The sequence below is a fragment of the Barbus barbus genome (assembly GCF_936440315.1).
Source record: "Barbus barbus genome assembly, chromosome: 42".
Lineage (NCBI taxonomy): Eukaryota > Metazoa > Chordata > Actinopteri > Cypriniformes > Cyprinidae > Barbus > Barbus barbus.
In genome coordinates, this window is record NC_136720.1 from 2,056,089 (window position 1) to 2,072,257 (window position 16,169).

At 36.7% G+C, this 16,169-nt stretch overlaps 1 protein-coding gene across 1 annotated transcript; it reads left to right on the plus strand.

Moving 5' to 3' along the window:
* The first annotated feature begins 9,646 nt into the window (after positions 1 to 9,646).
* LOC306861623 (uncharacterized protein) lies at positions 9,647 to 13,767 on the plus strand. The gene is made up of 3 exons (XM_079404003.1): positions 9,647 to 10,290; positions 10,631 to 12,160; positions 12,243 to 13,767. The coding sequence occupies exons 1-3, from the start codon at positions 10,224 to 10,226 to the stop codon at positions 12,281 to 12,283; spliced, it is 1,638 nt and encodes a 545-aa protein (XP_079260129.1). The 5' UTR covers positions 9,647 to 10,223; the 3' UTR covers positions 12,284 to 13,767.
* Positions 13,768 to 16,169: the final 2,402 nt, after the last annotated feature.

Sequence of the window (16,169 nt, forward strand, 5' to 3'; positions counted from 1 at the left end):
AAGCTTTATCATGCAACAGGAAAGCCATATGTGAACATGATCCAGAAGCGCCGTCGTGTCCATTTAAAATGGACTGTTTTCAAAGTGGAAAAGTGTTCTATGGTCAGCCGAGTCAAAATTTGACATTCTTGTAGAAAATCACGGATGCCGTGTCCTCCGGGCTAAAGACACCTTCCAGCGTGTCATCAGGGTTCAGTTCAAAAGCCAGCATTTCAGATGGTATGGGGGTGCATAAGTGCATACGGTCTGGGCAGCTTGCATGTTTTGGAAGGCACTATGGATGCTGAAAGGTATATAAAGGTTTTAGAGCAACATATGCTCCCTTCCAGACGACGTGTATTTCAGGGAAGGCCTTGTGTATTTCAGCAGGACAATGCAAAACCACATACTGCAGCAATTACAACAGCATGGCTTCATAGTAGAAGAATCCGGCTGCTGAATAGGCCTGCCTGCAGTCCAGATCTTTCACCTATAGAGAACATTTGGCGCAAATGGGTCAAAGACGACCACAAACTCTTCAGCAGCTGGAAACCTATATCAGGCAAGAATGGGACCAAATTCCAACACCAAAACTCCAGAAACTCAACCTCTATGCCCAGACGTCTTCAAATTGTTTTGAAAAGAAGAGATGTTACACCATGGTAAACATACCCCCGTCCCAACTATTTTGAGATCTGAAGCAGGCATCAAATTTGAAGAGAGTTCATTTTGTGCATAAAATTGTAAATTGCTGTGTGTCACATGACAAGCATGACCCCGCCCCCACGTGCCCCCTCAAAAATCATGAGAGCATGACACCCCTGATTGCGACAACAGTAAAACAGATTTTACTGTTAAAAAACACCGATTTTTGAGCATTATTGGAATTGAGGATGTTAGAATAAACTCAAAACACACGTGATCGCTGTCATGTGGTGAATCTGGCCATTCGTGAAATCGTTGTCACATGGTGTTGGCGTCGCCTCAAGTCAGACAAAATTTCTAACAGGCCACTTAAATTAAACCATTTATAATACAACAGTCATATGAGTTTCTTCAACAATATCACTCATTTCTGTAGAGCTGGACACAGGGTTCCCACTCTAAGCCAAATGTCAAATTCCCTGACTTTTCCCTGACTAAAAAGCTGAATTTCCATGACCTATAATGAACGGAAAAACAGTCTGATGTTGTGGAGCAATTTTTTTTTGCTTTTTACTGTTAAATGCTCTTTGATATTTTTTATACTTTTTATTTTTAAACTCAGTCTTTGACGAGGTCATTTTGTAGCCAAAGCTCCTAAAAATAAAAATTTTCTGGCATATTTGCCTTAGTTAACCGGTACAGCCTGGTGACTGCATTTGACTTAGTGATTGCCAGTTGACGAGCGGGAAGGGAATAAGATGGCGCTGAATAATAGCCCAGGGCTCAACGCTAAGGAATTTTTCAGTGGTTAAAATTATTACTTGCCCTGTTAATATTTTCACTAGCCTTGCAACAAAAAAATAAAAAAACAATAAAAAATAAAATAGTTGCTTTTATCAATTTTGATTTTTATATTCTAATAAATAAACTTGACACCAATATTTTAGATACCGATAAAATTTTACAATTCTCGATTTCAATGTTAATACCACAGCAAAAAAAAAAAAAAAAACACTAGCCTAACTAATATAAAGTTCAAACATCATTAAAGATAAGTGACAGCCAGTAAATAAGAACAAATTGCAAGTAATAGCAAAATTAAATATATAGCACAAAGATAGAAATGAAATTTTGCTCAAGTTTTTATGTTTGTAGGTGTTCGGGTACAGAAATTGTATAATTACTTATAAAATAACATTTGCATATTCTTATCTCTGCGTTGCACCTTGATATTTCATTGCCATTTGAAATTAGTTGCAAGGTAACCACTGCATTTTAATCATGAATCAATCCAAAACAAAAAACACGTGCAATGCTTGATTGAGATGCAATTTCTCTTATGGAACAGTGATACAGCGTTTCCTTGGTTGCCGCTGTAAACACTGCGCGTGTTAACACTCATTTAAATGCATTATACAGAGGCAAGATGAAAAGAAAACGCCATGTAAACTTTTCTGAAAACAACCATCTAAAATTCAATATTTAGGATTCCTATATTTCATGCATTATGAATCTTGTTCTGCCTGTTATGGTAGTTCCCCCTCTTAGCGTCCGTCCTCAGCAACTCTGGCCTCTGTTAATGGCTGTTTACAGACTAACAAGAATAACGTAATATTTCCACACAAATGGCATTTGGTAAAATGATGCAGTGCAGTTTGTGTGTACGCCGGGCAGAAAATGCTCTAGAAATGCATGTGCTCCATTGTAAAAATTAAATATAGAAGAATCATTGTTAAAGCTACAAAGTTACTTGCCAAGACAGATTTTTTTTTGTATTTTTTTTATGTATTTGCCCCATTCAGGCGCAAGAAAGACGCTGAGAGAAACTCAATTCAGGGCTCGCGCGTGCCAGACGCTGCTGTTTACACTGAACACAGCGCACGAGTACTGAATGGAGTTGACGAACAAAAATCCCTGATATTCCATGATTTGGACAAAAAAATCAATACAAATTTATAATACTTTCAATGTCTGGAATAGACCTTTTAAAATTCCATGATATTCCAGAATTTGCATGACCCTTGGGAACCCTGTGGACATTTTAATAAGGATCAAATGAGTGAGTTCAGCTTTGAGAATGAAACCAACCTGTTTGTTCCTCAGTATCTTCATGTTTGACTCTGAATAGTTCTTCAATCTTCACATCTTTACTCTCCTCTTTAATAAACACCATCTCTGTTTGTTCCTCAGTATCTTCTTGTTTAACTCTGAATGTTTCTTCAATCTTCATGTCTTCGCTCTCCTCTTTAATAAACGCCATCTTTACAATAGTGTGTCACATGGATCTCAGCTGCTTCAGGTGTGTTTGGACACTTTGTCCTGTTTAAGATGAGAATAATTAACAAAGACAATTAAATCCAAACTAAATCTCTGGGTGCGTCTCAATCAGATCCCCAGTTCAGTAGTCAGCGCAATAGTAAAGCGGAGAACACACTATGCAACTGTCAGGCTGATTATGAATGGAGTTAGATATTGGCAGCTGATCGTTCCCAGTCGGACCGGGTCTGTTCCAGGGCTCAGTTGCTGTTTGCAGTCGGCAGAAAAATTGCATAGTGTGTGGTGTCTAAAGATTATGATCTTAGAATTCAAGGACCAGTCGTTGCCAGTAATTTTCACAAAGATTTTTTTAAACAGGTTTAATATTTGCGACTGACACCAGCGATTGTATGCGGCTTTGCAGTGGAGATGCGTTCACTGTCAAACATCATTCAGCATTCATTTTCTAATTTTGCAATATTTTTTCTTGATTACAAGAAAAACCTTGATTGTTTTTGTTGTAATTTATTTCTTGTCTTTCTTTTAATTATAAGTTAACATTGCAAATTAAATGTTTTTTTCTTTCTTTCTGCAGTCGAAGTATAGGCTTAATAATGTCAGTGATTTCTCTCACTTAAAGATTACCAGTAATTCTTTTTTTTTCGATCTGCAGTCTAATATGTTTTTTTCTTAATTCAACTTAATTACAAACTGGCTAGACCAGGGCTGTCCAAACTCGGTCCTGGAGAGTTTAGCTCCAGCTTGCATCAACACACCTGCATGGAAGCTTCTAGTATGCCTAGTACGAGCTTGATCAGCTGCTTCAGGTGTTTTTAACTAGGGTTAGAACTAAACTTTTTTTTTTTACAGCTATTGTCTTTATCTTATGTGTATTTGATTTCATCAGACGACGGTGCGATTATCAGTATTTTTGTGCAGATTAACATCTTGGAAGGGAGCTGGTTATGTAGTCTACTCTTAATGGGTCGCGTTTCAATCACTATTTCATATTCACTCCATTGTCTGACAACAGAAACAGTAAAATATACCAATGAAAGAGTTTTATTGAGAATTTAGCTTCATCAGAATACAGCATGTGGGCAGAGAGAGGGAAACAAATGTAATAATAAATAATATATGTACATATTGCATGTTCAGAAGAAGACCCTGTTGTGGAAGAATGTAAACAGGTTTGTGTAAGTACTCAGTGCAAAGAAATTACTAGTAATTACTCAGTGCAAAGAAAGAGAAGTAATGGGTCACGGTTGAGGTAGGCGGAAGTTTACAAATGTGCTGAAGGAGGACCATATACACATATTCAAATGTCTTTGTGTCAGTTTATGGTTTAAAATGCCCATTTCGTGTGCGTATCCTGGGTGTTTTAATATTAAAAAGCCTACTGACTCGGTACTTCCGCCTACCTCAACCGTGACCTTTTCCACGTCATTGCGTATTACGTGACGTCACGAACGCGCATCACAGAACAGAGCAAGGCGAGCATTTGTGCTTATAAAACTTAAACTTTTTTATTTATTTTTGAAACGACCAATCATTTCGCTAGATAAGACCCTTATTCATCGTCTGGTATCGTTTAAAGCTGCACTGAAACTGTCATTTGGACCTTGAACCGTTTGGGTCCCAATGAAGTCCATTATATGGAGAAATGTTTTCATCAAAAACCTTAATTTCTTTTCGACTGAAGAAAGAAAGACATGGACATCTTGGATGACATGGGGGTGAGTAAATTATCAGCAAAAGTTTTTTTAAAAGTGAACTAATCCTTTAAGTGTGTCGTGTAATGACTCAGTCATTAGGTTTGTGCTCCTCTCTGACTGTCAAACACTAGAGTCTGCTCCAGTCGATGGAAACAGTCTTTAAGTGCGTTGAGGTCAGTCGCTAGTCGTGTAGTGTGTCTCCAGCTTAAGAGAGTCAGTCAGAGCGATAGATAATGGCCTTAAATCACCTGATAAGACAAACACAACCAAAACTAGCTCTCAGAACACAAATGATTCAGTTTCATAGTACGCTTTTATCAGTGTTTTATGATAACCGTGACTCAATATAACATTGCGACTAAAGTCGCTAAAAAAGATTTTACTCTTTAAAAAAAAACATTTGGAATTGAATATGTTCGAATAAAACCCAAACACACACGATCATTGTAGGGTTGTAACGATATACCACAGTTTGAATGTGCACCGTTATCATATCGTAAACATTTGCATATCTAAGGTTTAAAACAAAAAGTGAAAAAAAGAACTCACCCGCGCTTAAGCAACTTATTTCCGCTCGGCTGCTTCACTCTGCATTCACTTGGCTGTTAATCTCCATCTCCACTGAAAAAATACAAAGTTAGACTCTGCTGTATGGGAATAAATGTTTTGGGTTTTAAACGAACACAGGCTTGAACTTGAGGGCGGATCCAATTAGCAAAATATGTGGATGCAAAGTGGCTGCAAAAGCAGGCGATACATCTTATATATTTGCGGACGCCATCCCTCCGTGCAGATAAAGCTGTGTCGCATGTAGAAAAGATTATAAATTAAGGCCGTATGATTTCTGTGATGCAGAGGGAATCCCAGTGCAGTCGTGAACATGTTTATACAGTATAATGAGGATACCACGTGAAACAAGCAGTCTGATGGATGGATAATAGATATGTGTCTGTGAAGAGACGGCTATATGAATAATCTGCTACACACTGAAGTACACATGACACTAATGGTGCTTTCAGCATCTACATGAACATCAGCAGAACTTAAACATTTCCTAGTTTTAATGGAGAAAACCATTGTCAAATCCACTGAAACTCAAAGGTCCGCTACAGCAAAATAAAAGTTTGATTTAACTTGAAATTATGACATGTATTAGCATTATATACATTGTTATAATCATTTATTTAAACATTATTTTTAAGGAATATCAGAACTTTGCCAAAAATAAAACATTAATTAAAATGTTAAAGTGTGATATAGATGCACATAAGGTGTATAGTTTAATTTTTTTATTGTTTTTTCAAATTAAATGTATTTTTTCATTAGAGAGACTTCAATATTTTCATTAAAATGGTTTCAACTTTGTTGCAATGAAGGATTTATTCACTCTTTTAAGAGTCATTGTTACTGATAAGACTTATTGTTTAATATATATCGTGAAACCGTGAAAATCTCATACCGTAACAACCCTAGATCGTTGTCATGTGGTAGTCAGCACACTACTGAGGGAGTAAATAATGCCCTTAAATCACCCGATAAGATAAAAACAACCAAAACTAGCTCTCAGAACACAAATTGAGTTTTGTATAAAGATGTATATCTGGTATTTACTGATTTAATTAGATTCTACTTTCATGAAAACATTTGCAGTTGTTTAGAAAAAGTTTGTTTTTCAGGTTGCATTGACACTGTTTGGAGCAGCAGGTCCTGACCAGTGACTGGACTCATGTTTAGGCAGAGAATATCCTTCATTAATGTCTGATAGATAGATAGATAGATAGATAAAGCACCAAAGTGTTACATTTGGTCATATTTAATGCAATAGTTATATACACAATTCTCTAAACGAGTTGTATTGATTAAACACTTTAATGGTTGAAAGCACTCACTTTTCTTCAGCAGAATCACAGACGGAGCGCGGCGCAGCCTTATGACGTCACATCGACAGAACAAAATAAAAGTCTTTTTTGTGCCAAAACCACCGGATTTACATCAGAAAACAAATATAAATAATAAAGTACATGATGAACTGAAGGGAGCTTTATATCTAGTCTTATATCTAAATGTAAGCAACTGTAAAGTCATGATAAATTAGAGCGTTTGTTAAACTTCTGTATCTTGATTCAAATTACAGGATTGGAAATATTTCAAAATCATAAAGAAGATCAAAATTAAATTGTTGGTGCAGAGAGATTATCTATTCACTTTAATAACTGAAACTGAATATGAATGACAATGTAAGCAGACCAGTATCGATGGTGTTATTATTTCTTTATTTCAGACCATTTGGTCCATATCACAATAAAAAAATACACAAAGAAGAAAATTACATACCAACATACATACACATACAACAATTCCAGTGCTTCCAGAACAAGGAAGAATACCTCGTATCACCTAATGTGGGATCATTTAAGGCTATTATAATTGTATTTCCTGAATCACTTAATCGACACATGAAACTATACATAATTCCTTAAAACAGCATGCAAAGTAGGACCATCCCTAGATACAAACAACTGGCTTGCACTCAGCCATCTTGGGAACTTAAGCAGGATTCTTAATGCATCATTAAATGCCCCCCGAAGCTTTTTCATTTTAGCTTTACCATAAGTGTGACGTATAAAATTAAGTAAAGCACGCTCTAAAAAGTGCTATTTTGACATCAACAGTGCACACGTAAAATTTCCGAGCCAACATATTAATCTGGCCGTATAACTTACAGCACATCATGATCATTTAAATCATCTCTAATAATGTGACCTAGATATTTTATTTTAATTACCACATTTAATACTTGGTCACCTAAATAAAAGGAGGGAAACTTTTGTTTACAATCCTCTTTAGTTTTAACAATCATAACCACACTCTTTTTCGTATTAAATACAATATCACTATAATATGAACATACATGTAGCAGCTGTTGTAGCCCAGAACTATAAGGGGACAGAATAACTAAATCATCAGCAGACATCAAATGATTAATAAGACTATCTATTACACATCCAGTTTTACATTCATTTAACTCAACAGAGAGATCATCCATATACAAATTAAAAAGAAGAGGTGATAATATTCCACCTTGCTGAACCCCATTCGTCACATAAAAGTGTGCCGACACATTCCTACCCATCGGACTTGTACAGGTTGATGTATATACAGTACTGTAAAATCCTAATCAAATATGGGGGAACCCCTCTTGTAACTTCATAAACAGCTTAGTGTGATTAATTCCATCAAATGCCTTGGAAGCATCTTAAAAGCACATAAGTACTGTATAATTGTGTCTATTATACACACTAACCACTTCCTTTAGTGGATAGATGCATCCCTTCCTATATGCATAGATCAGTAGCATGCTTCCTCTTAAAGGAACACTCCAGTTTTTTGGGAAATGGGCTCATTTTACAACTCCCCAAGAGTTAAAAGTTGAGTTTTACTATTTTGGAATCCATTCAGCCGATCTCATTCAGCACTTTTAGCTTAGCTTAGCATAGATCATTGACTCTGATTAGACTATTAGCATTTGGTCATCAAAAATGACCAAAGAGTTTCGATGATTTTCCTATTTAAACATTGACTCTTCTGTAGTTGCATCATGTACTAAGACCGACGGAAAATGAAAAGTTGTGATTTTCTAGGCCGATATGGCTAGGAACTATATTCCTGCGTAAAAATCAAGGAACTTTGTTGCCGTACCATGGGATATTACACAGCACCTGAAAGTAGTCCCCAGCTCAGCAGCCTATGATATAGCTGGGGACTACTTACTTTCAGGCACTGCGTACAAATATACATGTACATACATTTTCCTTAATAAAAGAACTTAAAAAAGCAAGCCTATTGATGTACTCATCTTCATTTTGACAGCATTCATAAGGAATATACACATTCAGAATTACAAATGCATTCTTATTATGTTCTACTTTGATTGCTATACACCAATCCACCTCTATTCCCAAACTTAAATCTGTTGTAGATTCTCCCACACCTTAAATATCATAATTTACTGAATTAAGATCTTGTTTTGATAAGAAAGTTTCTTGTATGCATACAATATCTGCATTCTGCAAGAGCTTATCAATGACAATGCGTTGCGCTTTATCACCAACGCTACATCCCAAGCGCAACCCACGTGAACTGTATGATACTACTCTAAGGTTCATAAGTCATATTCAGAAATTCATTTAAGCAGACGCATGTGCCTCCGCTGCACACACCTCTTATTCCATCAGATGTTTCTATAGTCACTGGGGCTATGTTTATACTGGGTTTGTCCGCCGGCGTACAAACACCCCATCTGGCCAAAGCTGTGGATCACACATATTGATGGCGTATACAAATGAAAAACATTCTGATTTTATATTGTAATTGTACAGTTACAACAGTAACAATGCAGCAGATATTCTTAACCTGTATCACTAATTCACATACTTTGTCAATAAGATAAAAATGGGTTTTGTTCAAAGTAGCTATATTATCCACATAGATCTTTGATATGAATGAATATTTTTTGGTACATCATGAAATATCGCCAGCTGAATAGTAACTACTACTCTGAGTAGTTTTTGAGACTTTGTACTTTTACTTAAGTGCTGTTTTGGCACCAGTATTTTTACTTCAGCAATGTAACATTGCAGTGTACTCTTTCCACCTCTGTCAAATTCTGAGACAAATATTATACATTCACCATTTTATGGTCTTTTTTTTGGCAACGACACCTGAATATAATTCTTATATGCATACTGCTGTTTTTTAGTTTGTGGCTCAAGGTTTAATTTTATCAACAGACCTTGTTTATCTAAAATAATTGTTTTTGATCAAGCTTTTTCAAAAAATCCATCAAACAAAAAAATGGCTTGATTGATAGATGTGGGTGAAATGCTTTCATTGCTAGTTATTTTCAGCACATGATTAAACAAAATGGATTTAAATATGTGTTTCACCAAGAATTCAACTCTGGATGCTGGCTATATGTTTTATTATTTGCATGTGAATTTCAATGCACTTTTGTCATTTTAGTATAAACGGGGCTTTTATTTTGAAGTGGGGATATGATGTCATGTGTCTGCGCCGTGTCTTTTGTGTTTTTGGGCTAAAGAAGCATTCAGAGCGTTGAAGTCAAAGCAAACTGTTCGGGTAATTTCATCTTCTTTTTTTTTTATTTTTAGGAACTGTAAGAAATGCTTTATTATTGAATGTAAAATTGTAATGCATTATCTAACAGCAGTGCACGAGTAAAGCGCATTATTCCCACTTGAGTAACAATAGGTGCGTCTCATTTTGCTCACATTATCTTGAAAGAGTTTGTCAGAGAATTCAGTCACTTAAGTAACTTAATGACCAGAGAAGCAGGGCTTTGGAATACCTCAGGTAAGGGGCATCTTAACTTTGATATCTTATTTTAATGTTAACCACCTCTAAAGAACTATGCATTTAAAACAATTGCAAGAGAATATATGGAATATATATGAAATGTTTAGATTGTGTTCTCTCTGTCACTCTTATTGACTCCCTTAACAATGCGCTGACTACTGAACTAGAAAGCTGATTACATTCAGAGATTACACATTAGTTTGTGTTTTACTTTCAACTAATTGTTGTCATTCTAGACATACCACTATAAAGATGACATGTATTAAAGAAGAGAGTGAAGACATGAAGAATGAAGAAACATTGAGGGTCAAACATGAAGGTACTGAGGAACAAACAAAGATGGTGTTTTAATATTGTTCTGTGGGCTGCCATAGGCTTGATCGGAAGACGACGACGACCAATGATTACATTAGGTGCCTATGCACCTTTGGTTCCTGGCCCCTAATTAATTAGATCTGGGTCAAACTGTTTTTTTTTTTAAATGGAGGATTTCAATGCCAGTTTGATCGTTTTTGAGACATCCTAAATAAGTGAAGAGTTAGCATTACTGGGAAAGTTGTATGTTAGGTTTGACACTTTACATGTTTGAATGTTTTAATGTCAGTTGTTTTTGTGTTATTAAACTGGGGTTAACATTTATTTGTTTTTTTTAACCTTAGACCTGATGGCATTGAAAGAGGAGAGCGAAGTACTGAATGAAATGAAAGAGAATATGAGAGTTCACTCTGGAGAGAAGCTTTACACATGTGATCAGTGTGGAAAGAGTTTTGATCAACATGAAAACCTTGAAGTGCATATGAGAACTCATAGAAAGAAACTCTACACATGCCCTCAGTGCGGAAAGAGGTTTACTCATAAAGGACGCTTGGAATACCACATCAGAATTCACACTGGAGAGAAGCCTTTCACCTGCAAACAATGTGGAAGAAGTTTCAACCAAAAAGGAAGCCTTAACAGGCACATGATAGTTCACACTGGAGAAAAGCCTTACACCTGCCAACAGTGTGGAATAAGTTTTACTCAAAAAGGAAGCCTTGACAAGCACATGAGAGTTCACACTGGAGAAAAGCCTTACACCTGCCAACAGTGTGGAATAAGTTTTACTCGAAAACAAAGCTTTAACAGACACATGAGAATTCACAATAGAGAGCAGCTTTACACATGTGATCGGTGTGGAAAGTGTTTTGATCAACATGAAAACCTTGAAGTGCACATGAGAACTCGTAGAGGGAAACCCTTCACATGCTCCGAGTGTGGAAAGAGTTTCTGTCAAAAACGACCCTTTGAACACCACATGAGAATTCACACTGGAGAGCAACCCTACACATGCCCTCAGTGCGGAAAGAGGTTTAATCATCAACGATGCTTGGAAGACCACAAAAGAATTCACACTGGAGAGAAGCCTTACACCTGCCAACAATGTGGAAGAAGTTTCAACCAAAAAGGAAACCTTGACAGGCACATGAGAGTTCACACTGGAGAAAAGCCTTTCACCTGCCAACAGTGTGGAATAAGTTTTACTCAAAAACAAAGCTTTAACAGACACATGAGAATTCACAATGGAGAGAAACCCTACACATGCCCTCAGTGCGGAAAGAGGTTTACTCATAAAGGACGCTTGGAAGCACACATCAGAATTCACACTGGAGAGAAGCCTTTCACCTGCCAACAATGTGGAAGAAGTTTCAACCAAAAAGGAAACCTTGACAGGCACATGATAGTTCACACTGGAGAAAAGCCTTACACCTGCCAACAGTGTGGAATAAGTTTTACTCAAAAAGGAAGCCTTGACAAGCACATGAGAGTTCACACTGGAGAAAAGCCTTACACCTGCCAACAGTGTGGAATACGTTTTACTCAAAAACAAAGCTTTAACAGACACATGAGAATTCACAATGGAGAGAAACCCTACACATGCCCTCAGTGCGGAAAGAGGTTTACTCATAAAGGACGCTTGGAAGCACACATCAGAATTCACACTGGAGAGAAGCCTTTCACCTGCCAACAGTGTGGAAGAAGTTTCAACCGGAAAGAAACCCTTAACTCCCACATAACAGTTCACACTGGAGAGGGTCTTTTCACCTGCCAACAGTGTGGAATAAGTTTTACTCAAAAAGAAAGCTTTAACAGACACCACATCAGAATTCACAATGGAGAGAAGCCTTTCACTTGCCAACAGTGTGGAAAAAGTTTCAACCAGAAAGAACACCTTAACTCCCACATAACAGTTCACACTGGAGAAAAGCCTTTCACCTGCCAACAATGTGGAAGAAGTTTCAACCACAAAGGAAGCCTGTGCAAATTACGAATAAAAAAGGAATGCAATCATTTACAAATCTCATAAACTTATATTTTATTCACAATAGAATATAGATAACATATCAAATGTTGAAAGTGAGACATTTTGAAATGTCATGCCAAATATTGGCTCATTTTGGATTACATGAGAGCTACACATTCCAAAAAAGTTGGGACAGGTAGCAATAAGAGGCCGCAAAAGTTAAATGTACATATAAGGAACAGCTGAAGGACCAATTTGCAACTTATTAGGTCAATTGGCAACATGATTGGGTATAAAAAGAGCCTCTCAGAGTGGCAGTGTCTCTCAGAAGTCAAGATGGCAAGAGGATCACCAATTCCTCCAATGCTGCGGCAAAAAATAGTGGAGCAATATCAGAAAGGAGTTTCTCAGAGAAAAATTGCAAAGAGTTTGAAGTTATCATCATCATCTACAGTACATAATATCATCCAAAGATTCAGAGAATCTGGAACAATCTCTGTGCGTAAGGGTCAAGGCCGGAAAACCATACTGGATGCCCGTGATCTTCGGACCCTTAGACGGCACTGCATCACATACAGGAATGCTACTGTAATGGAAATCACAACATGGGCTCAGGAATACTTCCAGAAAACATTGTCGGTGAACACAATCCACCGTGCCATTCGCCGTTGCCGGCTAAAACTCTATAGGTCAAAAAAGAAGCCATATCTAAACATGATCCAGAAGCGCAGGTGTTTTCTCTGGGCCAAGGCTTATTTAAAATGGACTGTGGCAAAGTGGAAAACTGTTCTGTGGTCAGACGAATCAAAATTTGAAGTTCTTTTTGGAAAATTGGGACGCCATGTCATCCGGACTAAAGAGGACAAGGACAACCCAAGTTGTTATCAGCGCTCAGTTCAGAAGCCTGCATCTCTGATGGTATGGGGTTGCATGAGTGCGTGTGGCATGGACAGCTTACACATCTGGAAAGGCACCATCAATGCTGAAAGGTATATCCAAGTTCTAGAACAACATATGCTCCCATCCAGACGTTGTCTCTTTCAGGGAAGACCTTGCATTTTCCAACATGACTATGCCAGACCACATACTGCATCAATTACAACATCATGGCTGCGTAGAAGGAGGATCCGGGTTCTGAAATGGCCAGCCTGCAGTCCAGATCTTTCACCCATAGAAAACATTTGGCGCATCATAAAGAGGAAGATGCGACAAAGAAGACCTAAGACAGTTGAGCAACTAGAAGCCTGTATTAGACAAGAATGGGACAACATTCCTATTCCTAAACTTGAGCAACTTGTCTCCTCGGTCCCCAGACGTTTGCAGACTGTTATAAAAAGAAGAGGGGATGCCACACAGTGGTAAACATGGCCTTGTCCCAACTTTTTTGAGATGTGTTGATGCCATGAAATTTAAAATAAACTTATTTTTCCCTTAAAATTATACATTTTCTCAGTTTAAACATTTGATATGTCATCTATGTTTTATTCTGAATAAAATATAGAAATTTGAATCTTCCACATTACATTTACATTTAGTCATTTGGCAGACACTTTTATCCAAAGCGACTTACAATTGGGGAATACAAAAAGCGATTAATCTTGAAGAGGCACATCATTGCATTCTGTTTTTATTCACAATTTGTACAGTGTCCCAACTTTTTTGGAATCGGGTTTGTAGTTCAAAATAGCTGAGCAGTGGATTTGGCTGTGGTTTACACCTGGGTTTAAAATGTGTTTTGATTGATCGGATCACAAATAGACTGTTCTTGTATCGCTGTTTCTTTTGACCACTTCTGTCCCCATTTTATCAAGGGGAGGGTAAATACTTGGGATCTTTCACATCTTGTGATCAAATAAAATATGTTTGTATGTATGCTCAATTTTTACATATCAATGTAAGTAAGTCTAGGGAAACTACCAAAGAGGGAAAAAATATAAAGAAGAATACTTAGTAAGCAGTGCTGGTGAAAGTGAAAAGGAATCAATAGATTGAAAAGGGAAGGAATCAAAAATTATATTGTGATTTAAAGAGGGGTATGGTGTAAAAAGTGTAATTGCATTAACAAATCAGTTGAAACAAGCAGGTCAAATGTGCAAAAGTACTTCAAGATGGAGCATTAATGGTAATATGTAATAGTCCCTCCAGGATTTCAAATTTGTTTTGTGATTTTGCAATCAAAATGATGATTTTGTGGTGGTAATTTCCATAAATTTGTGACAAATTTGCGGTTTTTTTTTTTCTTTTAAATGATATCACATTTACCAAATTAACTCAAGTGAAGTCACCTTTATTTATATAGTGCTTTTAACAATACAGATTGTGTCAAAGCAGCTTTGCAGTATCAAATAGGAAAATAGTGTGTTCTGTAATGCAGAAGGACAATAGTAAACACTCAATTTTCAGTTAAAGGCATTTCATTATTGAATTCAGTGATGTCATCATCCAGCTCAGTTCAGTTCTAATAGTATTTGTGCAATCAAGTCGACGATATCACTGGAAATTAAGTGTCCCCAATAGGGCTGCACGATTAACCGCGTGCGATTTTGAACCAGCTGGAGTTTATTAAACGTGCAGATTATGTATCATGTTAGATGCACATATTCACAAATAACAAACAAATAAAAAACTCGTTTATTTTGGTCTCTTAGTCAATTCTGAATTTTTTTTAAAACAACCTTCGGACCCTTTTTCCACCAGACCTATGTGAACATTAACAACAAGAGTATTGTAGCTGTACATACTGCATGTAAATCCAATTCATACATTTGGTATTTTGGTCGCTTAAATTCTGAAACATTTTTACTTTTAAAATAACCTTAGGGAAAATTTTCCACCTGACCTATGTAAACATTAAAAGCAGGTGTTGTAATGTACTGTACACACTGTGATGTCAAACATGTTGCATTGTGTAGGATACAATTAACAGATGTAATTCACTTAATCAAATCATTTTAGGCGCAATCTTTTCTATTTCTCCACTATCATGGAGGGGCATTTATCATTTTCCAAAAAATTGGTTGATATTGTAAATTTTTCGAGATTTTTCCCCATGACCTGTCATTGAGAGTTCAACCTCTCTGGGCCACTACAATACATGTACTCTTTATATTAAGAGAGAGAGAAAGATCATATACATGTGTAGGCAAATACAAGGATGATATAATAAAAAGAGATGGTCTTACAGTTTACAATTACATATTAGTATGTAAGCAATAATTCTATGCTGCATTCAAATAGGTAATAATATATTGCTGTGGAGAGTAATAAGTGGGGTCCCATTAAGTGTGAACATGGGAATATAATGGGAGGAAATGTAATGAAGTCCAAACACTTACAGATAACTAGAGTGTTTTGTCACTTGAGCTCTTTCTTCCTGTCAGTTTGTCTTAAGCCCAAGCCATGCCACCTCTGTTGCTGTAGGTACATTTGATTTCATAATGGAATCTTAAATGGTAAGCAACATTGGGTAATTTTTCTCTGCTCCTGCAATTTATATCAGGACTGCCATGATGTATTCATATTTCAAGAACTTTTGTGGCCTTATACAGAGAATAAACTGGTTTATAAGTGAAGCTGGTAATGTTGTTTCTGAATCTACTGATCAGTGTCATCGGAAAAGTCCATTACCATCACAACCGTGAAACTATAAAGGCTAAATATAGAGGTAAACTAGTTATAGATTTGCGCTCTTATTTATGAAAGTTTGGGATTTTAATCACATATTTTGTGTAGATGATTGGTTTTGTAAATGTTTTGCTGGACATTTGTCAATGGACGAAAAAAAAAAACACCCCCCTCCAAAAAACTTTGCATATGATTTCCAATTAATTATTGGAAGTGGGCTGATTAAGGGCCTGATTAGCTGATGTATTACAATTGATTCAGGTTCAGTGGGGTAGCATGTGATTAGTTGAGTA